The sequence below is a fragment of the Heterodontus francisci genome, chromosome 16 (assembly GCF_036365525.1).
Source record: "Heterodontus francisci isolate sHetFra1 chromosome 16, sHetFra1.hap1, whole genome shotgun sequence".
In the NCBI taxonomy this organism is placed as follows: Eukaryota; Metazoa; Chordata; class Chondrichthyes; order Heterodontiformes; family Heterodontidae; genus Heterodontus; species Heterodontus francisci.
Genome location: NC_090386.1, coordinates 87,097,042 through 87,121,434, shown reverse-complemented (window position 1 = coordinate 87,121,434; position 24,393 = coordinate 87,097,042). Strand labels below are relative to the sequence as shown.

Genomic DNA, 24,393 nt, shown 5'->3' with positions numbered 1-24,393 from the left:
CTCCTTCTCGCTGGGATGTTCAGTGACATTTATGAGACCGTTGCAGGTCCTAATCTCCGATTTTTCTTGTGCGCAAGCACAGAATGACAGGCAAACCTTGTTCAATTCTTGTGTGCCAGATCAGTTACTGAAAACAAGCTCATGCTTGGCACATGAAACAGACATACACACTATCTATATTGTAACAAAGAAATAAGCAAGCCTCACCTTTCACAGTGGCCAAAATAAAAATTGCAATAATTGCATTGTTGATGGCACAAGTAGATTTTGCCACGCAGGTGAGCACAGTAAATGGATTCAGCAGATAGCTAGAACAGAACAGAAAGCTCTCTTTATGCATCTCATTTTGTAACAATTGCAAGGGACAGAGTTCATCACATCTATCAGTGATGGATAGAGAGTAAAGATGGCAGGTGTGTTGAATGAATTTTATACATATGAATCAAAGATGTTACAATTTTAATTTCTGAATCCTTATTGGCTAAGCAGTGGCCATCAGTTAGTTCTTCAGTTGATATGTAACTGATCTAAAATTAGTCCAGACTACATTACCGAGTGCAAAGTTGAATCTGATGTTTTCGTGTTTATGCTATTGTCAAATTTATTTTTAAAAAATTACTTTTCAACTCTGATTTACTGGGCATTCTTCCAGTCACTTAGAATGCTGCACAAACTAATCAGATTCAACTGCTTCAGAGAACAAAGTCATGGCAAAAAAATATATACAGATACTGGGCTCTCTCTTTTGAACCACATTTTACTTTATTAAACAGTTTTTGTTAACCAAATGCTACTAGGGTCTATATAGGGAAGCAGAAAGCAAACTGCTTAAACCTGAACACAGGAACAGGAGTAGGCCATTCAACCCCTCGAGCCTTTTCCACTATTCATTTAGATCATGGTTGATCTGCCATTTACCTGACATGGTCCCTTAACCTTTAATACCCCTGCCCCACAAAAATCTATCAATCGCAGTTTTGAATTTTTCAATTGATGCACAGCCTCAACAGCTTTTTATTTGTTTGGGTGGGCGGGGGCAAAAGAGAAAGAGTTCCGGATTTCCACTACTCTTTATGTGAAGGACTGCTTCCTGACTGAGCCTCCCATCTTTAATTTTCAAGTTATGCTCCCTTGTTCTGGACCTCCCCCCACCTCTCTATCGCCTTTATGGCAGCTTGTTATGAACCAGAAGTGAGCATGGTGTCAGGCTGCCCTCCCAGATGAGAACAATGTATGAAGCATATAGGGAAGCTAGTGTGAGAAATAGTTAACAATTCAGAGTGCACAGTGATGACCAAAAAGGGGGATTTAAATTCGTAAAACATCAACTAGAAACTGAAAGTAATAGTTACTGAACCATTGAACAGAAGGATCGACAGTTGTTAGTTGCTATTTAGTCATTAATAAGTAGAAAAGAATCTGGGATTAACGTAGGATTAGTATAAATGGGTGGTTGTTGGTCGGCACAGACTCAGTGGGCTGAAGGGCCTGTTTCAGTGCTGTATCTCTCTATAACTCTATAAAACCCAACATAACTGATCCCAGTTGGTCCAGATAACACTCAACTTCCCGCGCATCTCTATCTGAAGACTTTCCCTCTCTCGTATGCCTTTCATTTATTCTCAATTTCTCTCTCTCACACAGAGTAAGAATTTAGATCATACAAAAAAAGTAACCATTCTCACACAATTATCATTTCAAATATAAAGCAACAGTGAAAAGTGCAAGATGTTTTGATCATTCTCTTAACAATTTTGAACATATTGCACACTTGGGGTGGATGTGGAGGGGCAGGCAAACTATTGCCTTCTCCACTTCACTTTGGAGTTCCTCTCCTCATGTTTGCTCCATACCTCCAACATCCCTCTCCCCCCAGCTCGGAAACCTCTTTAGCCTGCATTCTATTGAACACCATTTTAAATGTTTCCCACTGTTGTTCTACATTGTTGTTTGCCAATTTTGTTGCCCATTTTATTTTCCCAAGTTCTATTCTCAGCCCCTCAAAATCAGCTTTTCTCCAAACTATTAACCTGATTTTCATCAGACTATGTCCTTCGCTATGATCTTAGAGCCTATTATACGGTCATTATTGCCTAGATGTTTCCTTCTCTTATCTGCTCTGGTTCATTCCGCATTACTAGATCCAATAGCGAATCTTCCCTTGTCGGGCTTTTTACATATTGCGTTAGAAAGGAATCCTGTAAACATTATGGGAACTCCATTCCCTTATTCCCTTTACCTCCCTCTTCGGTCCAACTAATATCAGGGTAGTTGAAATTCCCCCATGATTATTCTTCTATGCTTTTTACGCAACTCCCTAATTTGCATAATTCTTCCTCCACCTCTCTTTCACTATTAGGTGGTCTGTGGACCACACCTATTAATGTGATTGATCTATTATCTTTATCGCAATCCATATCAATTTTTGCTGATAGCTCCACCCCCTTTTTACTGCTATTATGTTATCCCTAATAAGTAGTTACTTCACAGCCCCCTTTTCCCTCATTCTTTTCTAAATATGTTATACACTGCAATATTTAATTCCCAGTTCTGATTTTTCTGTAGCCATGTCTCAGCAATCCCTATTACGTCTGGTTCCGCCTAACACGATTGCCTCTAGCTCTCCTGTTTTATTAGAGACACAGTGTGCATTGCTATACAGACACTTCAACTCATTTTTAATAGGATTTCCTCTCACTTTATGTTTAACCATCTTTTTAGACTCCTGCTCTATAACTTGCTTTATTCCCTTGCCATCAATATCCTCCCTTTACTTTATTCTTTCTTACACTCTCCTTCACTGTTTTGTTTACGTTTAGGTTGCTTACATTTCTTGTAGATCCCTCCCCCACCCCATCTTACTAGTTTAAAGCCTTTGCCACCTCTCTATTCACCCTTTCCACCAGGACATGCGTCCCATCTCAGTTTAGGTGGAGTCCATCCCATTGGTACAGCTCCTTCCTGTCCCAGAACTGGTGCCAGTGAACCTCTTTCCCACACCAGCCTTTTAGCCACATGTTAATTCTCCTGATTTGTCTGCACCTATGCTAATTTTCACATGGTTTGGGCAATAATCCAGAGATTATTTTACCCTCGAGGTCCTGGCGTTGTTCCAACATGGAGCACGACAACTGGATTTATCCCTTCCTTTTCCAAGTTCCTCTCCAGCTGCTGTGAGATATCCCTTACCCTGGCACTAGGTAGGCAACACACCCTTCAGGATTCTTATTCTTGGCTGCAGAGGATGCGATCAATACCCTAATTATAGAGTCCCCTAATAACTACCAGATTTCCATTCTGCTCTTCCACCCCCAACCCCTTGGACAGCCTTCTGAGCCACGCTGCCTTGGTCTGTATTGTGGCTGCCCTCCCTGCAGTCTTTCTCCTTGTCCTCACAGGTAGCGAGTATATTGTATCTGTTGGACAGGACTACTGTCTGCAGGGCCTCCTTCTCAACCTCTCCCAAATCCCCACTACACAGCTCCCTACGAGTCACACCCACCCTTTCCTGAATCTGCATTTTCCTCTGGGTGTGACTGTATTCTGGATAAAACTGTCTAGAAGTTCCTCCCCCTCCCTTATGTGTTGGAGTCTCTCCAACTCGCACTTCAGCTCAACTACTGTGAGCTGGGGAGAGTCAAAATGGAGACATCTCCTGCAGACACGTTTGCTCGGGACAGTCTTGCCGTACACAAACTCCCACATTCTGCAGTCCAGGCACACAACCTGCTCTGCCATATCTTAGACTAGCCTCATTTTATTTATTTAATTAGTTAAATCCAACCAAAAAAAAAATCAAGGAGTGACATCAGGATAGCAGCGCAGCGGTGGTGGCAGTAGCAGAGACCAGAGCAGCATGAGGGAGATCTGAACAACTATAAACGTTGTGGCAGCAGAGCCCAGGGCATCACAGGACTCAAAAGCAGGCCATAAGTCAACAAAAAAAAAATCAAGGACAGCAGGTAGGTAACTGGTTGGTGAGTAGTGCAGCTTTATTTTTGCTCATTAGGCTAGGGAGCTGTGTCAAACTCAGCTAGGAATCTATAACTTACTATTACTTTATTAAATTAATAAAACTAGAGCAACTTTTTATATATGTGTCTTTAATAAAATCTTGAGTTATTTCTGTTAAGTTTAGTTAGTCTAACAGATAGAGGCATGGCAGGACATCTCTGCCCTGTGGAATACACATCCTGTGCCATGTGGGAACTCCATGACACTTCTCATGTCCTGGACAAACACATGTGCGGGAAGTGTCGTCAGCTGGAGAGCAGCTTCATCTCTGGGTTTCGGAGCTTCAGAGGCAGCTGGTGTCACTGTAGTACATCTGCAAGGCCCAGTGTTTCATGGAGGCACGTTTCTGGAGGGGGTCACTCTGCAGTTTAAGGGTGTGCAGGCTGAAGTCATGGTCCATATCTGTACTAATGACATAGGTAGGAAGAGGTTTTGCTGGCAGATTTTAGGGAGCTAGGAAAGAAACCAGCAATTAGGACTTCAAAGGTAGTAATCTCTGGATTACTCCTGATGCCACGCGCTACTGAATATAGAAATAGGAAGATACAGCAGATGTATGCGTGGCTGGAGATGGTGCAGGAGGAAGGGCTTTAAACTCCTGGGACATTGGGACCAGTTCTGCTGGAGGTGGAACCTGTACAGACTCAACGGGTTGCACCTCAATGGGGCCTGAACCAACATTCTCGCAGGGTGGTTTGTTAATGTCAGTGGGGACGGCTTAAACTAACTTGGCAGGAGGAATGGGAATCAGGATGTAGCATTAGAAAAGATAAACAAGGTGTACAAAGGATTGGGAGAGACAGATAGCACTAGAGTAAGAAATAGTAAGGTGGGGTCAGTCTGAGGAAATACAGTAAGATCTAATTCAAGTTTACAGTGCATGTACACCTATGCTTGGAGCTTGGTAAATAAGTTTGGTCATAGTCATAAAATCATTACGGCACAGGAGGCCTTATGGTCCATCAAATCCATGCTGCTTCTCTGTGCAGCAATCCAGTCAGTCCCATTCCCCCGTTCTATTCCCATTGCCCTGCAAGCTTATTTCCCTCTAGTGCCCATCCAATTTCCTTTTGAAGCCATTTATCGCCTCTGCTTCCACCACCCTCATAAGCAGCCAGTTGCAGGTCATCACCAGTGGCTGCACAAAAATGTTCTTCCTCACATCTCCCCTGCATCTCTTGCCCAAAACCTTACATGTGTCCCCTTGTCTTTGTACTATCAGCTAATGGGAACAGCTTTTCTTTGTCTACCTTATCTAAACCGGTCATAATCTTGTACATTTCTATCAAACTTCCCCTCACTCTCCTTTGCTCCAAGCATGTGTAGCAGGCGCAAATGAGATACTGGATGGGCTAAAAATTGATTAAGAGGAGGTATTAGAAAGGCGGCTGTTCTTAAAAGTAAGTCACCAGGACCAGATGGGACGCATCCAAGGATGTTGAGGGAAGTAAGAGCCAAGGTACTGGCCATAATCTTCCAATCCTTCTTAGATATGAGGGTGGTGCCAGAGGACGGGAGAATTACAAATATTACACCATTGTTCAAAAAAGGGTGCAAGGATAAAACCAATAACTACAGGCCAGCTACTTTAACCTTGGTGGTGGGAAAGCTTTTAGAAACAAGAATCCGGGACAAAATTCACTTTCGGCAAAGGTGGATCAATTAAGGGAAGCCAGTACAGATTTGTTAAAGACAAATTGTGTTCAACTAACTTGATCGAGTTTTTTAACGAGGTAACAGAGAGTTGATGAGGGTAGTGCAGTTGATATGGTGTATATGGGCTTCCAAAAGGCAAGGCATATGATAAAGTGTCACATAATAGGTTTGTCAGCAAAGTTGAGGCCAATGGAATAATAGGGACAGGATACAAAGCTGGCTGAGCGACAGGAAGGTGTGCAGTGGTAAATGGTTATTTTTCGGACTGGAGGGTGGTACAGAGTGGGGTTCCCCAGGGGTCAGCACCAGGACCACTGCTTTTCTTGATATATATTAATGACCTAGAGTTGGGTGTGTACAGGGCACAATTTCAAACCTTGCAGGCAACATAAAACTTGGAAGTATTGTGAACTGTGAGGAGTATAGTGATGGACTTAAATGGGCATAGACAGGCTGCTGGAATGGGCGGACACATGGCAGATGAAATTTAATGCAGAGAAATATGAAGTGATACATTTTGGTAGGAAGAATGAGGTGAGGCAATATAAAATAAATAAGAATCCTGGGCTTTATAAATTGAGGCAGAGTGTACAAAAGCAAGGAAGTTATGAACAACCTTTATAAAACACTGGCTCGGCCTCAGCTGGAATATTGTGTCCAATTCTGAGCATCGCATTTTAGGAAGGATGCGAAGGCTTGAGAGGTTGCAGAAAAAATTTATGAGAACGATTCCAGGGATGATGGACTTCAGTTACGAGGATAGGCTGGAGAAGCTGGGGTTGCTCTCCTTAAAGAGGAGGTTGAGAGAAATCTGATAGAGGTGTTCAAAATCATGAGGGCTGTAGGAGAGAAAATGCTCCCTTTGGTGAAAGGGTTGAGGTCACAAATTAAGGTGATTTGCAAAACAACCAAAAAGGAGATATGAGGACACTTTTTAAATGCAGCGAGTGGTTAGGATCTGGAATGCACTGCCTGAGAATGTGGTGGAGGCAGAATCAATTGTGGCATTCAAAAGGGAATTAGACAAGCAAGTGAAGATAAAAAATTTGCAGTGTTACAGAGAAAGGGCGGGGGGAGTGGGTCTTGCTGAATTGCTCTTGCAGAGAGCTGGCGCAGACTCGATGGACTGAATGGCCTCCTTTTGCACTGTAACTATTCTATGATTCTAAAATATAGTTAAAAGTTCATGTTTTTATCCATTAAAGCCACATTTACCACCAAAATATTCCCCATCCTGACAGTTTCAGAAGAGTCAGCCTTTTCGTAGCGAGGGAGGAGAGGGGCTTCCAATGAACATCCAGTCTTACTGTCAATCTTGGAAAAAGCCTTTTGATTATGATTAGAGATACAGCACTGAAACAGGCCCTTCGGCCCACCGAGTCTGTGCCGAACATCAACCACCCATTTATACTAATCCTACACTAATCCCATATTCCTACCAAACATCCCCACCTGTCCCTATATTTCCCTACCACCTACCTATACTAGTGACAATTTATAATGGCCAATTTACCTATCAACCTGCAAGTCTTTTGGCTTGTGGGAGGAAACCGGAGCACCCGGGGAAAACCCACACAGACACAGGGAGAACTTGCAAACTCCACACAGGCAGTACCCGGAATCGAACCCGGGTCCCTGGAGCTGTGAGGCTGCGGTGCTAACCACTGCGCCACTGTGCCGCCCTTCCCTCACTGCAACCTGTGATGGTGTTTATTAGACTCAAGAAGGTGGCAGCCTTAAGTATATTCTAGAAGCCGTATTCCAGCGTGACATCTGTGTATTTGGGAATTGCCGTCTGCTAACTGGGTGAGAATCTTCATTCAGGGAAGGCCCGTGTAGAATGGTAACTGTGGGAAGTAGCAGAACTCATGGTCCAGGTGCTTGAAACTGGGTCTGGTATTACAAGGGAAATTTTGTTCGGAGAAATTTCAAACACAGAAAAGACAATTGTTTTGTTAAGTTTATTGATTTTGTGGTGACATGCAATTTTAAATTTTTAAAATTTATTTTGTAACAGCTTTTACTTTTAGTTGTGATTAGGTTACTGACAAAACAAGATATCTGCCAAAACTGTTTTAAAACAATGAGTGATCTCATTGCTGCTGTTTTTAGTTGTTTCATTGTTATTTGTTGACAGCATTCAATTCAAATACAAACATTCTGTGTGATTTGTTCAAATATATGTTTGATTGTCAGCTTCCTTTGAATTTAACAGTTACTTAAATTTATTGGGTCAATCGTTTGAAGGTACTTATCAGCCTGTCCTTTCTGTACCAGTGAGTCTATCTGGAGCCTGTGAAGAGAATTGGTCTGGCTACATACCTTCCCTTAGATGGTGAAAACAAGAACAGAATTGCTATGTAAAGAACATATTTTTATCTTAATTTAACAGAGAAATTGTAAGCTATTTATTATTTTCAACCATAGGAGGAGGTAGTTAAGTTTAACAACTATTTTTAAAAAGTTGCATTTATATAGTGTCTTTCACCACCTCAGGGCATCCAAAAGCACTTTGCAGGTAATGAGGTACTTTTTGAAATGCGGTCACTGCAGTAATGTAGGAAATGCTGAAATGAATTTGTGCACATCAAGCTCCCACATACAGCAATGTGATAATGGCCAGATAATTTTTTTAAAAACTGATGTTGATTGAGGGATAAATATTGGCCAGGGCACTGGGAATTATCTCCCCTACTTTTCTACGATATGGTGTCGTGGGATCTTTTACATCCACTTGAGAGGTCAGATGGCATCTTGGTTTAACATCTCATCTCAAAGACGGCACACCAAACAGTGCAGCACTCCCCCAGCACTGCACTGGAGTGTCAGCCTAGATTTTTGTGATTAAGTCACTGGAATGGAAGTTGAACCCACAGCTTTTTGGCTCACAGTTGGTTGACACATACATTAAAAAAATATATACTGGGACACTGCCGCTTCTTTTCAATATATTTGTTTGACAGTTTAGGTACGAGTCAAAGTGCTGATCTTCTGAAGATGCCATGAAGGCACAGGAAAGAAACATTTGCTGAAATACTCTAAAAATGATTCTCTCTTTATTAGCTGGGCACACTAAGAACTTTACCTCGCTATATCTGGCCAAGTAAAAACATTCCCTGGGACATAGGGAGCTAAGGTTCACCTACAACAGCAGTTTGAAACCCAACCCAAAAATAATCAGATTTTAAAGGAAAAGGTAAATGAAATCACAAAAACATAAAGGGTTCTTACCGGTTCAGTTAAAATTTTTAAATGAAGATAATACTTCAGCCAAATCAGGTGCACGTGTGACAAATGCTTGGCCCTTCAAATGTGTGATGGACACACTAAACAATTATTTGTACAGACTTTGAAACCACACTGAACTGGATTAGTACCAGTTTACATTAAATGGGTTAACCCCTTTGTTAAAAGGCTACTAATAACAGATTTGTGATTAATATTGCAGTGTAACATTCCTACTTTGGAGCTATATTGTAACTCACTATCTTGAACTCCACCAGATTAGCGATCAACTGTGCTCAGCAAAATGCTGCCATTCTTTACAATTGTGTACTTAAGACAAAATTATATTTCCCGTGTTAAATTCTAGAAAGCTTGTTGTTTTTTTGTGGAAAGATGATGCTGGAGCCTATCTTTACTCAGTTTCACATTTATTGCACAGAGTAAAAAGGATTACAAACATGTAACCTCCCCCAGTCTCAGTTAGTGTTTGTTTATAAGTGCTTAACTAAGACCCCAATTAACACACTCCTCCTGCATATAATTAAACAATTGACCCAATTAACAGATTAACATCCCATTTGACCTATTTTCAATTAGAATTAAAACACCAGATGGTTTGGGAAAAAATCTCTTCTAGTTACATAATCTGACTGTTTTTGATCTGCCATTCTCTGGATGGCTTCATTTTTTTTGGACATGACAGTAAGACAGTCAGGCCTTGTATGGTTCTGTTAACCCACAGCTTACAGAGGTCTATTCCAATTTTAAACTGCTTGCAACAATGCAACAGGACACCAAAAAGAAAGGACCTTTGGAACTTTATCCTCCTTTCTTCCCTCTAGAAGGTAGTGAAATGTGCTGAGATAGGGTCCCACAGGTTCCAGCCTTCACACAAATGGCTATTCTTCATGTGCGAAGTGAAAGAATGACATTATTCAATCATATAGAGCATCACAGGCAAATCAAATACTGTCCTCGCTCAACACGTGCGCTTTCCTGCAGGGGGTTATTGGTTAGTGATTGGCAGCAACAAGAGAGGACTTGAGAGCAAATGCATTGTCCCTATTGCCATGCTGGAGGAGAATAAACTCTGCAGAGACAAGGGATCAATGTCATGGCCTTTTTGGTCTGTATGGCCCGACTCCACACTGGTACTTAAAACAAAAAACCCAAATACACACACTATCCCACCTCCAGTTTCAAGTCTTTTCAAGGCATTCCCTAACAACAACCAGACTCACTTCCCTGCCTCTCTCGCTCTCTTTACCCACATTCCCCCCCACCCGGCTCAATTAGTAGCACTCTCGCCTCCAAGTCAGTCCCACTCCAGAGACCACAGCACAAAAATCTACGCGGACACTCCAGTGCAGTGCTAAGGGAGTGCTAGACTCAGGGCTGCCGCCTTTCAAATGGGAGGTTAAACTCAGGCCTCGTCTGTTCTCTCAGGTAGACGTAAATAGTCCTGTGGTAGTATTTCATCGAAGAGCAGGGGAGTTATCCCCAGTCCTGACTAATATTGATCACTGAAACCAACGTCACTAAAAATAGATTATCCAGTCAAACAACAAACAAATGGCTATTGACCTTCGGTTTCTGGATAAATTCCACAGACTTTAGAAAATTTGATGTAAGAAAGACAACAACAGTGGCGGCAGCCTCGAGGGAGAGAGAGGGGGGGCAAACACCTACTCTCTGCACAGTGACACAGCAAAAGGCTACAAATTCTTGAACCCAATTCGAAAGTCAAGGTTTGCGGAGAAGACAAGACCAACAGGATCACCAGAAATCACCTTATTGAGGGATGTCCAGGTCGAAAGTGCTCGGAAGTAGTGAGCGGAGAGGACAGTGACTTTGAGAAGGACTGAGATATCAGACCCATTGCAATTGGGAGGAGTTTGGGACTTTTAGCTTCAAAGATTTTGCTTCAAGCAGGACTGTGTAAGTGTATAAACGTAGTGTGGGGTTTTCAAGTGTTCTAATAAGTGAAGAAAATACCTCTCTCTAATTTGGAGTATTAATTGGGCGGCACAATGGCGCAGTAGTTAGCACCGCAGCCTCACAGCTCCAGCGACCCGGGTTCAATTCTGGGTACTGCCTGTATGGAGTTTGCAAGTTCTCCCTGTGTCTGCGTGGGTTTCCTCCGGGTGCTCCGGTTTCCTCCCACAGCCAAAAAAAGACTTGCAGGTTGATAGGTAAATTGGCCATTATAAATTTCCCCTAGTATTGGTAGGTGGTAGGGGAATATAGGGACAGGTGAGGATGTGGTAGAAATATGGGATTAGTGTAAGATTAGTATAAATGGGTGGTTAATGGTCGGCACAGACTCGGTGGGCCGAAGGGCCTGTTTCAGTGCTGTATCTCTAAATCTAAACTACTTACAAAGTACTATTTGGTTAATGGTAATTTTTAGTTTGGTTGTTACAATAAACGTCTTAAAAAGTGTAATCTTGTCATGTAATTTGTTAAATTGGTCTGGGGAGTTCATATCTCATGTTTTAACGTTAAGGGTCTCACTGAGGTCATAACAGTCTGGAACTTACTGCCTGAACGGGTGGTAGAGGCAGAAGCCCTCATCCCAGTTAAAAAAAAACATGGACATGCACTTGAAGTGCTGTAACCCACAGGGATAGGGACCAAGAGTTGTAAAGTGGGATTAGGCTGGATTGCTCTTTCTTGGCTAGCACAGACATGATGGGCTGAACGGTCTCTTTCTGTGCTGTAAAGTTTCTATGGTTCCAAGTAGGATGCCGGTGCCAATGCCAGCCAGGTCAGAACCTGAGTCTACCCAATCTTTGTCATGTTGTACAAACACACTGTGCCACATGGCCATCCTAGTGACCATACCTGAGCACAGATATCACAGTACTGATAATGGCAATGTGCTTTCTTACTTACAACAGTGCTACCTTAAGAGGAATATGATACATCTCTTTAGGAGTCCTGACCAGCGTGATGACATCGGGAGCATATTTCTGGAATTCAAAAGCAATCCGCTGTTTTCTAAACTGAGAAGTAAAAATTAAATTAAAAAATGCAATGCCAAATTTATAATTCAATTCTACACATTTAATTTATAATGCTTTGAAATTCTATTCTCCCCTGAGCAGTAGGGCATAAATATTCTCGCTCTCCTTATGAAACGTGGAGCTGTTAAATATTATGACATTAAGCTCTGTAACAGTAGCACCTCTAACACGCCAAAGAATAAATGGGTTTTTGCTTCTCCTCTCTCAATTTCCCCACCTCTTCTCCTGAAAGTACTGACTCCTGCTGGAGCATAGCTCTCTGGTACCTTATCAAAGTGTGCATCACCAAGCTATTTGACCATATAGGGCATCACAGCCGAGCCTATTCTCATTCAATATGCAAACCCACATTCACTTCCCAGCAGAAGTCACTAGGTAGCGATTGGGAGCTGGTAGGTTTATTCTCCCTAGCCCAACACACAATCCCAGTTGAAATCAATACGGACTTGGGGTTCTACTGGCTTGTCTAGCTTTAATGTCATGCTGCACATGTATTTATGTGGTAAACCACTGTGGGAGCTCAGAAACGTTTACATTTGTTTTAACAGATAAGTAAATGGTTATCAAATCCCTCTGACAAAAAAAGGAATCTGGTTAGTTAAGTACTGTCAATTCACAAAATAAATTTGTGCAGCCCAGAACTTATTCTCACCCCCTTACTGTGAGACAAAGAATCCCGGTTAATTTGCCAGCAAAAGCTCCTGCTCGGGTCAACATTTGTAGAGAAACGGCCAATTTATACATCTTGCTATCATAATCTATTAATAGTTCATTCACCAAAAAATTGCAAAAATGTACAAAAACTGATTTAGATTTCTTAAAAGTCTAGCTTGTCTTTCAAAGCTCTTGAGCATAAAAACTGCAGAACGTCAATAACTTTGCACTTGGAGTAGGAATCTATGCTACGATGTGAATAGGGAAGGTTTCTTCTGTGGAGAAATATATACATCAGCTGTGAAAGGGAGGCTTTTGGTCTCTAAAGAGACACTTCTATAATGTCAGAGTTTCTATTTTTCTTTGCAAAAAGTGCTTTAAGAGCTGAAATTTGAATTGTGGACTGAATGAAGTGTGCACAGACTGCAAGGCGCCTGTTTCCAAACAACTCAACAGGGAAATGGCAGGAAGCTTTATGACTGTCACAAGGCTTGATTGTGGATTTTAGTTTCATTTTGCATCGCAAAAGAAGTGTGGGCTGGACCAGCAGCATACAGAGACACATGGCTAGGGCCTGTTTTTGCAGACCAGAGAAAAGACCTACTTTCTGGAAAAGACTTACCTCTCTTGGTAAAGAAATCCTACATTTGAGGTGTGGTTGTGGTCTGCCTGGAGCGAGGAAAAGACCCAGGAAAAGAGGAGTTGCTACTCTGTGGAGGAAAACTGCTTTGTAGAGAGAAAGCCCCTGCAATTTGTAAGGTAACAAATTCCTATTGCCCCCAGTCTCTGGAAAATCTCTGCCTCAAGAGTGATTCCTGTTGCCCGTGTGTTTTGGGGATCTGAAATCTCAAGAAAGCTTCTGTTGCTAGACTGCTACTTCAAATCCCAAGCAGTCCTGTTGTTCGACCCTTTGCTGAAAGACCTGATGCCTGATGCAGAAAAATTGCCTTGAAAGCCTACCCATCATAGACTGTTCATCAACCTCGCCTGGAGAGACTTCGAGTGGCATCTGACTATTCGACTCTGTGACACGTCACCACCCCAAAAATATCCTACCATGACAACCTAATTATTTTATTACTCCTAAGAAACAGTTGTAAACCGATAAAGTCTTTTTTCCTGGTTAACTTTTTTTTTTGAATATGTGTGTGTACAGAAGTGTTAGAAAGAATAAGAAGTCGTAAAAGAATCTTTTTCACATATAGAGTTATCTCATCATTATTTAAGAGTTAGTTTATTAATAGTTAATTTTATTGTTGTTTAAAGAAACCTGGTTTGGTGGGCTTTATTCTGGGGGACAAATAGTGTTTAATTTGGTTATTATCCGGTAGGTGGGAAACTTTACTAATATACTAGGATCTGTGGAGTAGTGGGACTGAATTAACAATGCATTACTCCCATCTTGGTCATAACAATAAGCAATACAAGTAATACTGGAATATCAGCATGAGGGGCTTGCACAGTTACAATACTGCATATTAACTACAATTTTCTTACCACAACTTTGTTGAATTCATCAGCGACAATATACAGTGCAACTGCAGTTATAACATCCATCGTCTGTGGAAACAAAATTCAGTTGGTGTCAAAAATCCACACAGAAGTATTTAAAAAGGATATAAACAGGCAGCATTCAATAACATTACTTACCATAAAGACAAACTCAGCATAATCAACAAGGAAATGAAAGAGGTATATAATAAGTGGTGTCTGTAAAATAAAACAAATAGAAGTACTAGTTATATACAAGATTAATCTGATGGCAGCAATAGAGATAGCAGTGTTTATAGGAATATTCTGGTTGAACATTGGGCCCCCAATTTCCAGTGTTCCAGGGCAACAGAATGAAATACTTGACAGACAAGGATGACTTTAGGTCAGGCCCTGCTCAAACAAACATTCCTACGGCAGTTGAAATGACAAATCGGGGACACACATTTACTCGAGCACCACATCGCACTGCCCACATGACTCGAAAGGTGCTTTTACACTGATGCTTGTTTAGTTTGTTTAGTCTTGTGGACGACAAGCAACCCAGCAACTGCTCCTGCATTTACACTGCTAACTCTATCTCAAAGCTTTGTGGCAGGATCGCGGACACATGAAAAAGGCCAGCAAGATGAGAGGGGAGAATTTTGTAGTGTATTGGTGCGCAGAGCTAAGCTTCTGTGAGCTAAACAAATATCAGTGCAAAAGCACTGTAAGCAATCGAATCCATTGGTGAAGTTGGTCAATGCTCTGCCTCCAAAAAGTGAGCTCCCTTGCTAAACTTTAAGGGACATATGGTCTGCAAATGCCCATTTCCCCTCTGGTACCTCAATCAAGTGGCCATTATTTAAGCGTGAGCCTACACATGGAGCATTAGCATTTGACCGCAGGGAACACTTCTATATCCTCAGCCAACATCTACACATTCTTTCCAGCAGAGATCACTGGATAGTGATCAGGACTCTCGCTGGTTGCCCCTCTCCCCCACAGCCCAAGGATATAAAGTTATCTTCAACCTCTATTACTACCTTAGCTGAGATCAGTGAACTCGGCAAATACGGATATTGAGCTGGATATTTTCTGTGTCTATATGGCTCAGTTACATACTTGCAGTGTACTTAGCAATGAACTGGACTAATAGGGGATCCCCAAAAGGGTTATTTTACATACTTGAAAGCACCAAAGTTTCAGCATAACAGCTCTCCCCATTCCAGTATATATGAAACACAGATAGGTTCACTTGTCATATAAGCCAGTGCTCAAAAATAAGCCCGTAGAGCACTGCAAGGATCACTGGTGGGTAGCAGTCTCGCCCGAGTCAGAAGGATGGGGTTAAAGACGCACTTCAGAGAATTGAGTACATAGTGCAGGCACTCCTTAGGTACTGCCTAGGCTATCAGAGGTGCCATCTTTTAGATGAGACATTAAACCGAGGTCCCACCTGCCATCTCAGGTGGATGTGAAAGATCCTGCAGAACTACTCAAACAAGAGCAGAGGAGTTACCCAATGTCCTGGAAAACATTTATTTCTCAACACCTAAAATTGACTATCCAGTCATTATCACACTGTTGTTTGCGGGAGCTTGCTGTGTGCAAATTGTCCGTCATGCTTCCTACGACAGTGATTACACTTCAAAAGTACTTAATTGATTGTAAAACATGTTGGGACATCCTGAGGTCCTCAATAAAAGACACTGCACCACTGATACATTGAACAGTAAGAAGTGACTTTCCAATACATTATGTACACAGTTTTCCTAAATTTGTGCAAAGCCTGCATAGAAAATGCCCTATGAACAGGAAGAAGAACACTGTAATGTGCACACCTGGACATCAGAACATATTCTGCAGCATCACAGTCCTGGCTACATGTTTAAGTATCAATAGATTCATGGTGAGCCCCATGTCATACCAAGAATGACCAGTAATATACAGCTGACAATATCGTACTTACTTCGTGGAACACATTTCCAGAATATGGGGACACTCCTAGATCCAGCAAAGAAAGCCCTTCCACAACTAAAATAAAAAGGAAACAAACATTACTTAACCAAGCACAAAATAGAGAACCGCAGATGGAAACATTTGACCTTGAGCAATTCTGAGGAGACGTCCACAGATAAGCTCATTAAAAAATTTCTAATAGTTTGGGAGAGGGGGGCGTTGCTTTTGCTCTGTTCCAAATGTTCAAAAAGCTACCGTCATTGTGTATTACTCTGGATCAGGAAAAGCAGTGTTTTAGCTACAAGCAGAGAAATGGCAAAGGAGCAAGAAAGCAGCAGTAACTGAGCTGAGTTTCAACCGACAAGGCAAATGCACAATTTCAGCTTGAAGAAGAATTTGGTTTATTTTCTAATTTAAAAAACATTGAACTTTAGGAAGGATTTCAAGGCCTTGGCAAGGGTGCAGAGATTTACCAAAATGGTATGAGAGATGAGGGACTTGAGATATATGGAGATACTGGAAAAGTTGGGATTACCCTCCTTACAGCAAAGGTGGTTCAGGGAGATTTAATAGAGGTGTTCAAAATTACAAGGGGTTTTGATAGATTAAATAGGGAAAAAGAGTTACCACTAACAGGAGGACTGGTAACCGGGGGCACAGATTTAAAATAACTGGGAGAAGAATTAGAGATAAGAAGAACCCTGTTTTTTTAAAACTCAGCATGTTATGATGATCTGGAATGCGCTGCCTGAAAGGGTGGTGGAAATACATTCAATGACAACCTTCAAAAGAGAATTAGATAAATATGTAAGCAAAAAAATTGCAGGGCTATGTGCAAAGATCAGGGGAATTAGATAAACTGCTAGCTCTATCAAAGAGCCAACACAGACATGATGGACCAAATAGCCTCCCTCCCTGCTAGATCATTCTATAAATTATTGGCTGAAAGAAATTACTGGTTTGTAATTAATCCCAACCATGCATTAATTTCCATAGAATTATAACCATAAAATTCCAGCAGAGAGGTGCTCCTGTAATCCTAGAAAAGCTGTCATTTTCAAAGCAGGAGGGTTGAACAGACCATAGCTGAGGAGCCTTGCCTGAAGGCTCACTGCAGTGCTCATCACTCCAACTAAGATTTTTTTTTAATCGCATTGCTTTTCCAATTTTCTCCCTTCCTGTCCTGAAAGTCTTGAATTGGACTGAGGTACAGTTCTGCAATACTGGCAGACTTTGGGCGCCTTATCCAAGTGACCATTTTCACGGGTGAGCCTACACTGTGACAGTGTGCAAACTATTCGAATGGTGAAAGCATCACAGCGTAATCTCCCCCTCCTCTTTTCACCTGACCTCAATCCAAGTGTAGCTTCGAGCAACTCACTGGATAGCAACCGGGAGCTGGGACCACGACTGGTTTTCAAATTCACGAGCAAACAGTGGCTGAGCTCAATTTTAGCGCAAAGGCTGATAACTAGAAGAATTTTTTATAAATTTGTAATTAGATGAGTGCATGCTTCAGTTGGATATGGGTGTAATATTAAATAAGTGATACAAAGCACCTCTTTAACAATCACAATATTCGTCCTTTGAATTTTCTTTCTATGGCATCGAGTCATACAGACCAGGAAGGTCCCAAATTCAATCCCTGGCCTGCAAGGGCTCAGTTTATATCTGCCAGGATCACCAGAGTTGGCTTTATCACTCTGGGTTAGCAAAGAAAATTGAGCCAAGGTTCCATTCCTGATGGGAGTGCTGCTACTCCTGGTGGAAATGCACGAACGTTGCGTGATTGCAGCTGCCCTCAACTGTGCCATATACTTCACAGTCAAAAGAGAATGAATGCGTAAACTAAATAAACTCTACCTTGAATTAGCAACTATCTTTTGCTTGCATATGGAAATCCCGGAACACAGCATATAACTGGAAATAGTTCACTTCATCACCCATGCTCTATTGCTTTGTTAGTAGACCCTTAGCACCCAGTTATCTTCAATGAACAGGGGATATTGGAGAATAGAAGACTTCACCAAACCAGTCAGAAATCACAGTCATAATACATACAAGTTTTTTGAAGTCTAAGTCACTGCTCACCACATGGCCGACACCAACAAATCAACTTTCAGCTTCATTAATAAAATCTTGTACCTTTTCTCCCCTAATATAATGCATAGGTTGGATACTAAATACTGAAATGGGAGACCCTCACATCTTAATGCATGCAGAACTTTAGTACTCCTTATCAGATATAATGTGCACTCAATAACCCCATTTCCTATATCTGTCAGTTCAGAGAAACGTTTGAGGAGTATTTAGTTGATTACAATGTAAGAATTGTATCTTATCAGTGCAAATAGCAAAGTAAGTACCGTATATCCAAAAAAAAATTGTTGCCTTTATCAGAAAATTCACAGATGACACCAAGTTAATATGCTGGAGGATGAGGAACGTTACAGGGAGACCTAATTTCTCAGGGAAATGTGCAGACAGTTCAATGCAGATAAATGTTAAGTTATGCACTTAGTGACAAGGACAACACAGAGGGATAACTAGCCTAATGGGAAAATAATGAGCAAGGTGGATCAAGAATGGGATTTTGGGATCATGATTTACTCATTACCTTTACCGATGGCTAGGAATGAAGTAATTTTCTATTCCTTTCCTTTAGTTTTCAGTGCCTCTGTATTATGCTGTTAACCCCAACAGGTATAACAATGCTACTCATGCTGATTTATAATCAATCTTTGCCTTGTCAACCATATTTCCTCTGGTACCGGTAAGCACAAGGCTGACATACTCACACACAAGACAAAACAAGACACCAGTATAACTTAAATGGCTGTTAGAAACTTTAAGAGCAAAGCTGGCATACAAATATTAAATATGTGATTAAAACCAAGATTAATAGGAAAAAATAGGAGATTAATCATAATTTATTTTTATAAAACACTTGACAGCCCTAATGACTTAATTCAACAGTTCAATCTGTTTTCACCACAATCAACAACTATAAGTATTTCACCCAGTATTATACAGCTCAGAAATTCCCTCTCCAGAAACAAACCAAGTTTGGAAGATCTGTAACTGCACTGTTGAGCGCTTTGCAAATATTCCAAAATTGAGACTGTCAGCTTGAACTAGTTAGCAGTTGGTGTGGGCTCAAGCCACACACAATATAAAAACTGAATACAGAATCCAGGCTGGCATTCCAGTACAGCATTCAAGTAGTTATGCGATGGCAGAGTTATCCTTCATATATGAGATGTTAAATGATTTGCTTATTTCAGGGGTTTACCTGGTGTCCTAACCAACAACTCTCACCTCTATGTCAGAAGGCTATGGGTTCAACTCTTACTCCAGGACAAAAATCTAGGTTGACACTTCAATGCAGTACTGAAGAAGTGCTGCATTGTCAGAGGTGCTGTCTATCAGATGAGATGTTAAACCAAGGCCCTGCCTACTCTCAGGCGGACATAAAATATCCCATGGTTGCTCTTTCAAAGAAGAGCAGGCAAGTTATCCCTGTTGTCCTGGCCAATATTTATCCCTCATTCACCATCCCAAAAAAAAATTATCTGGTCATTACCACATTGCAGAATGTGGGAGATTGCTGTGCACAAATTGTCCACCATATTTCATACATTACAGCCGTGACTACGTTGCAAAAGTACTTCATTGGCTGTAAAGTGCTGTGGGCAGCCTTGAGGTTGTGAAAGGCGCTATACAAACACAAGTCTTTTTAAACTAAAATCTTTTCTTCTTCTTTGGTCTCCTTGTCTCGAGAGACAATGGGCAAGTGCCTGGAGGTGGTCAGTGGTAAACTAAAACTCGGTAAACTAAAATAGATTGATCAATATGACCATGCACTTCACTGCCACTTGCAAAATCTTGCAAAACAAAATAGCTGCAGCATTTGCCTGCACAAGTGCCACTGCATTTCAGAGCCAGTGATTTTAATGGAATAAGACTATGGTAAGTTTCTGAAAGGTGGCATGAGAAGCTATTTAAATGCAAGACTTTTTTAAACAGTAAATCTCATAACCCCAGTTACACATTACTGAAATCCTAGCAACAGCATTAGAATATGTTACACACACATATATATATATATATAAGCCATTTAAATGATGAGTGCTGCTGGTCATGAATGGGGATTTTTGCAGGTTAATTGCACCAGCAGCATGAACTGACAATCAAAGTCCCTGAGCCCAGAGTTGTCTCCATCCACACTGACAGGACAGGGTCAGTTAATGTTAAAAAAAAATACCTCGCTTCCAAGAATTCAGAGGCGACACCACTTCCACTCGCTCCGAAATAAACTCTGCCAGCGAAGAGCGAAACAGCACAGCCCTGACAGTCACAGCCACAATCAGCAGCAGCACCAAGGAGGCGGCCATTGTCCCAACCACCAGCCCGGTGGTGGTGGTGGGGGCCGGAAGCGAGGATGGGGAAAGAGGAAATGACGTCGGCCGCGCAGTGCACCCCGGGCGTTGTAGTCCCGCGCGGCGCCGCCTGGCCTACAACGACCGCGATGCACCGCGCGTGTGCCGACGTCACGAGGAGCTGCAGCGACGGTGGCCGCAAAGGGGCTGCCCCCAATATTCAGTGAACAAAACTCGAAACTTCAAAGTTGGAATGTTCTGAGCAGATTGCAGAATCACAGAACAGCTGCAGAGCAGAAAGAGGCCATTCGGCCCATCGTGTCCGCACTGGCTCTCTGAAAGAGCAACTCCCTCAGTTCCATTCCCCTGTCTTCTCCCCATAACCCTGCACATTCTTTCTTTTCAGACCTTAACCACTCGCTGCGTGAATAGGTTTTTCCTCATGCTATTTTTATTTCTCTTACCAAATACTTTAAATCTGTGCCCTCTTGTTCTCGATCCTTTCACGAGTGGGAACAGTTTCTATCTGCTCTGTCCAGACCCCTCATGATTTTGAATACCTCTATCAAATCACCTCTCAGCCTGCTCCATGGAAACCAGTCCTAAGAGTCCTAACTTCTCCAATCTATCTTCATAATTGAAATTCCTCATCCCTCGAACCATTCTCGTGAATCTCTTCTGCACTCTCTCCAATGGCCTCACCTCTTTCCTCAAGTGCGGTGCCCAGAATTGGCTGCAATACTTCAGCTGAATCCCAACTAGTGTCTTGTAAAAGTTCAACATAACTTCTTTGCTCTTGTACTCTATGCCCCTATTAATAAAGCCCAGGATACTGTAAGCTTTATTAACCGCTCTCTCAACCTGTCCTGCCACCTTCAATGACTTATGCACATATAAACCCAGGTCCCACTGCTCCTGCACCCCCTTTAGAATTGTGCTCGTTATTCTATATTGTCTCTCCATGTTCTTCCTACCAAAATGAACCACTTCACATTTCTCTGCATGGGACTTCATCTGCCACCTGTCTGCCCGTTCCACCAACTTGTCTACGTCCTTTTGAAGTTCTACATTATCCTCCTCACAGCTCACAATGCTTTCAAGGTTTGTATCATCTGCACACCAAGGTCTAGGTCATTAATATATATGAGGAAAAGTAAAAGGTCCCAACACTGATCCCTGCGGAATTCCACTACAAACCTTCCTCCAGCCTGAAAACATCCATTAGCCACTACTCTTTGTTTCCTGATACTCAGAAAATTTGTATCCATGTTGCTCCGTCCCTTTTATTCCATGAGCTGCACGTTTGCTCACAAGTCTGTTGTGTGGCACTATATCAAATGCCTTTTGAAAGTCCATGTACACCACATCAACAGCATAGCCCTCATCAGCCCTCTGTTATTTCCTCAAAAAACTCCAGAAAGTTAGCTAAACATGATTTTCCCTTAAGAAATCCATGCTGGCTTTCCTTCATTAATTTGCATTTGTCCATATGACTATTGATTTTGACCCTAATTATTTTTTCTAGAAGTTTTCCCACCACTGAAGTTAAACTGACTGGCTGTAATTGCTGGGCTTATCTTTACACCCTTTTTTGATATTTTGGGGAGAAACTGTGAAAGATAATTATGCCTAGAGTTGTTTAGTTTAGTTTAGTTATACAGCACTGAAACAGGCCCTTCGGCCCACCGAGTCTGTGCCGACCATCAACCGCCCATTTATACTAATCCTACACTAATCCCATATTCCTACCACATCCCCACCTGTCCCTATATTTCCCTACCACCTACCTATACTAGGGGCAATTTTATAATGGCCAATTAACCTATCAACCTGCAAGTCTTTGGCATGTGGGAGGAAACCGGAGCACCCGGAGGAAACCCACGCAGACACAGGGAGAACTTGCAAACTCCACACAGGCAGTACCCAGAATTGAACCCGGGTCGCTGGAGCTGTGAGGCTGCGGTGCTAACCACTGCGCCACTGTGCCGCCGAGTTAATAATTGCCTTTGTAGTAATTTATTAAAACACAGCTGAATTACATGATAAATAATTGTAGTATTGGTTTAGAACCATAGAAAAGTTATGGCACAGAAAGAGGCCATTCAGCCCATTGTGTCTGCACCGGCTAAAAAACTAGTTGCCCAACTTCCGTAGCCTTGCAGGTTACAGCACGTCCAGGTATCTTTCTCTACCCCTCTCAATATCCTCACATTTATTGTGTATTCCCTTGCTTTGTTTGCCCTCCCCAAATGCATTACCTCACACTTCTCTGGATTGAATTCCATTTGCCACTTTTCCACCTACTCAACCAAACCATTGATATCATTCTGGAGTCTACAGCTATCCTCTTCACTATCAACAACATGGCCAATTTTGTGTCATCTGCAAATTTCCCACATTTAAGTCCAAATCATCAATATATACCACAAACAGCAAGGGACCCAACACTGAGCCCTGTGGAATGCCACTGGAAACCACTTTGCATTTGCAAAAACATCCGTCGACCATTACTATTTGTTTCCTGTCTCTAAGCCAATTCTGGATCCAACTTGCCACATTCCCTGAATCCCATGGGCTTTTACTTTTCTGACCAGTCTGCCATGTGGGAACCCTGTCAAATGCCTTACTAAAATCCATTTAAACAACAGCCACTGCACTACCCTCATCAATCCTCCTTTATACTTCCTCAAAAAATTCAATTAAGTTGATAAGACACGACCTTCCCTTAACAAATCCATGCTGACTATCTCTGATTAATCGGTGTCTTTTTAAGTGACAGTTTATCCTATCTCTTAAAATTGATTCTAATAATTTGCCCACCACTGAGGTCAGATGGACAGGCCTATAATTATTTGGTCTTTCCCTCACATCCTTTTTAAACAATGGGTACAATGTTCGCAAACCTCCAATCCTCTGGTACCTCGCTTGTATCTAGTAAGGATTTGAAAATGATCCTCAGTGCATCCGCTATTTCCTCCTGGGCTTCCTTTAACGACCTGGGATACAATCCATCCGGCCCTGGTGATTTATCCACTTTCAAGGATGTCAGACCCTCTAGTGATTCCTCTCTCATTATACTTATTGTATCTAATATTTCACACTCCTCTTTAACTACAATGTCTGTATCAACCCTCTCCTTTGTGAAGACAGAGACAAAAAACTCATTAAGAACCCTGCCCACATCTTCTGCATCCACGAATAAGTTATCTTGCACATCTCTGATAGGCCCTACCCTTTCCTTAGTCATCCTCTTGCTCTTAATGTATTGATAAAACATCTTTGAGTTTTCCTTGATTTTATCTGCCAATATTTTTTCATATCCTCTCTTTGTTTTCCTAATTTCCTTTTTTACTTCACCCCTGCACTTTCTATACTCCTCAAAGCTTTCTAAAGTATTGAGTTTTTTGTGACTGTCATAAACTTTCTTTTTCTGCTTTAACTTACCGTCTAAGCTTCTAGATAACCAGGGGCTCTAGATTTGGCAGTACCATCCTTTTTCTTTGTGGGGACATGGCTACACTGTGCCTGTAGAATCTTGCTTTTGAATGCCTCCTTCTGGTTTGCCACTGATTTTCTTTCAAGTAGCTGTATCAAGTCCACTTTCGCCAGGTCACCTCTCAGTTTTGTAAAATTTGCCTTTCCCCAATTTAGAACTTTTACTCCTGTTCTATCTTTGTCCTTTTCAGAGTAATGCTAAATCTAATTGTATTATGGTCACTATCTTCAGAATGGTCACCCACTGCTACTTCATCCACTTGCACAGCTTCATTTCCTAAGACTAAATCTAGAATTGAGCGCCTCTCATTGTGGTTGTTACATGCTGGCTGAAAAAGTTCTCTTGAATGCAGTCAAGAATTTTGTGCCCTCTGTGCCCTTCACACTGTTTGTATCCCAATTGATATTGGGGTGGTTGAAATCCCCAACTATTATTGCCCTATGGATTCTGCACCCAGATATTTGCCTACATATTTGCTCTTCTATCACCCTCTCACTATTTGGAGGTCTAT

At 41.7% G+C, this 24,393-nt stretch overlaps 1 protein-coding gene across 2 annotated transcripts in view; it reads right to left on the bottom strand.

Annotated features, from left to right (window-relative positions):
- The window catches only part of pigu (phosphatidylinositol glycan anchor biosynthesis, class U), a 35,610-nt gene extending 15,168 nt beyond the window's left edge, over window positions 1-20,442 (bottom strand). For both annotated transcript variants that reach the window (XM_068048846.1, XM_068048847.1), the window contains exons 1-6: window positions 20,272-20,442; window positions 16,018-16,082; window positions 14,226-14,285; window positions 14,073-14,135; window positions 11,791-11,900; window positions 208-308 (exon numbers count right to left, since the gene is read on the bottom strand). In XM_068048846.1, the coding sequence (XP_067904947.1) occupies window positions 208-308; window positions 11,791-11,900; window positions 14,073-14,135; window positions 14,226-14,285; window positions 16,018-16,082; window positions 20,272-20,401 (529 nt within the window). In that variant the 5' untranslated portion in view covers window positions 20,402-20,442. The remainder of the gene's footprint in view (window positions 1-207; window positions 309-11,790; window positions 11,901-14,072; window positions 14,136-14,225; window positions 14,286-16,017; window positions 16,083-20,271) is intronic.
- Window positions 20,443-24,393: the final 3,951 nt, after the last annotated feature.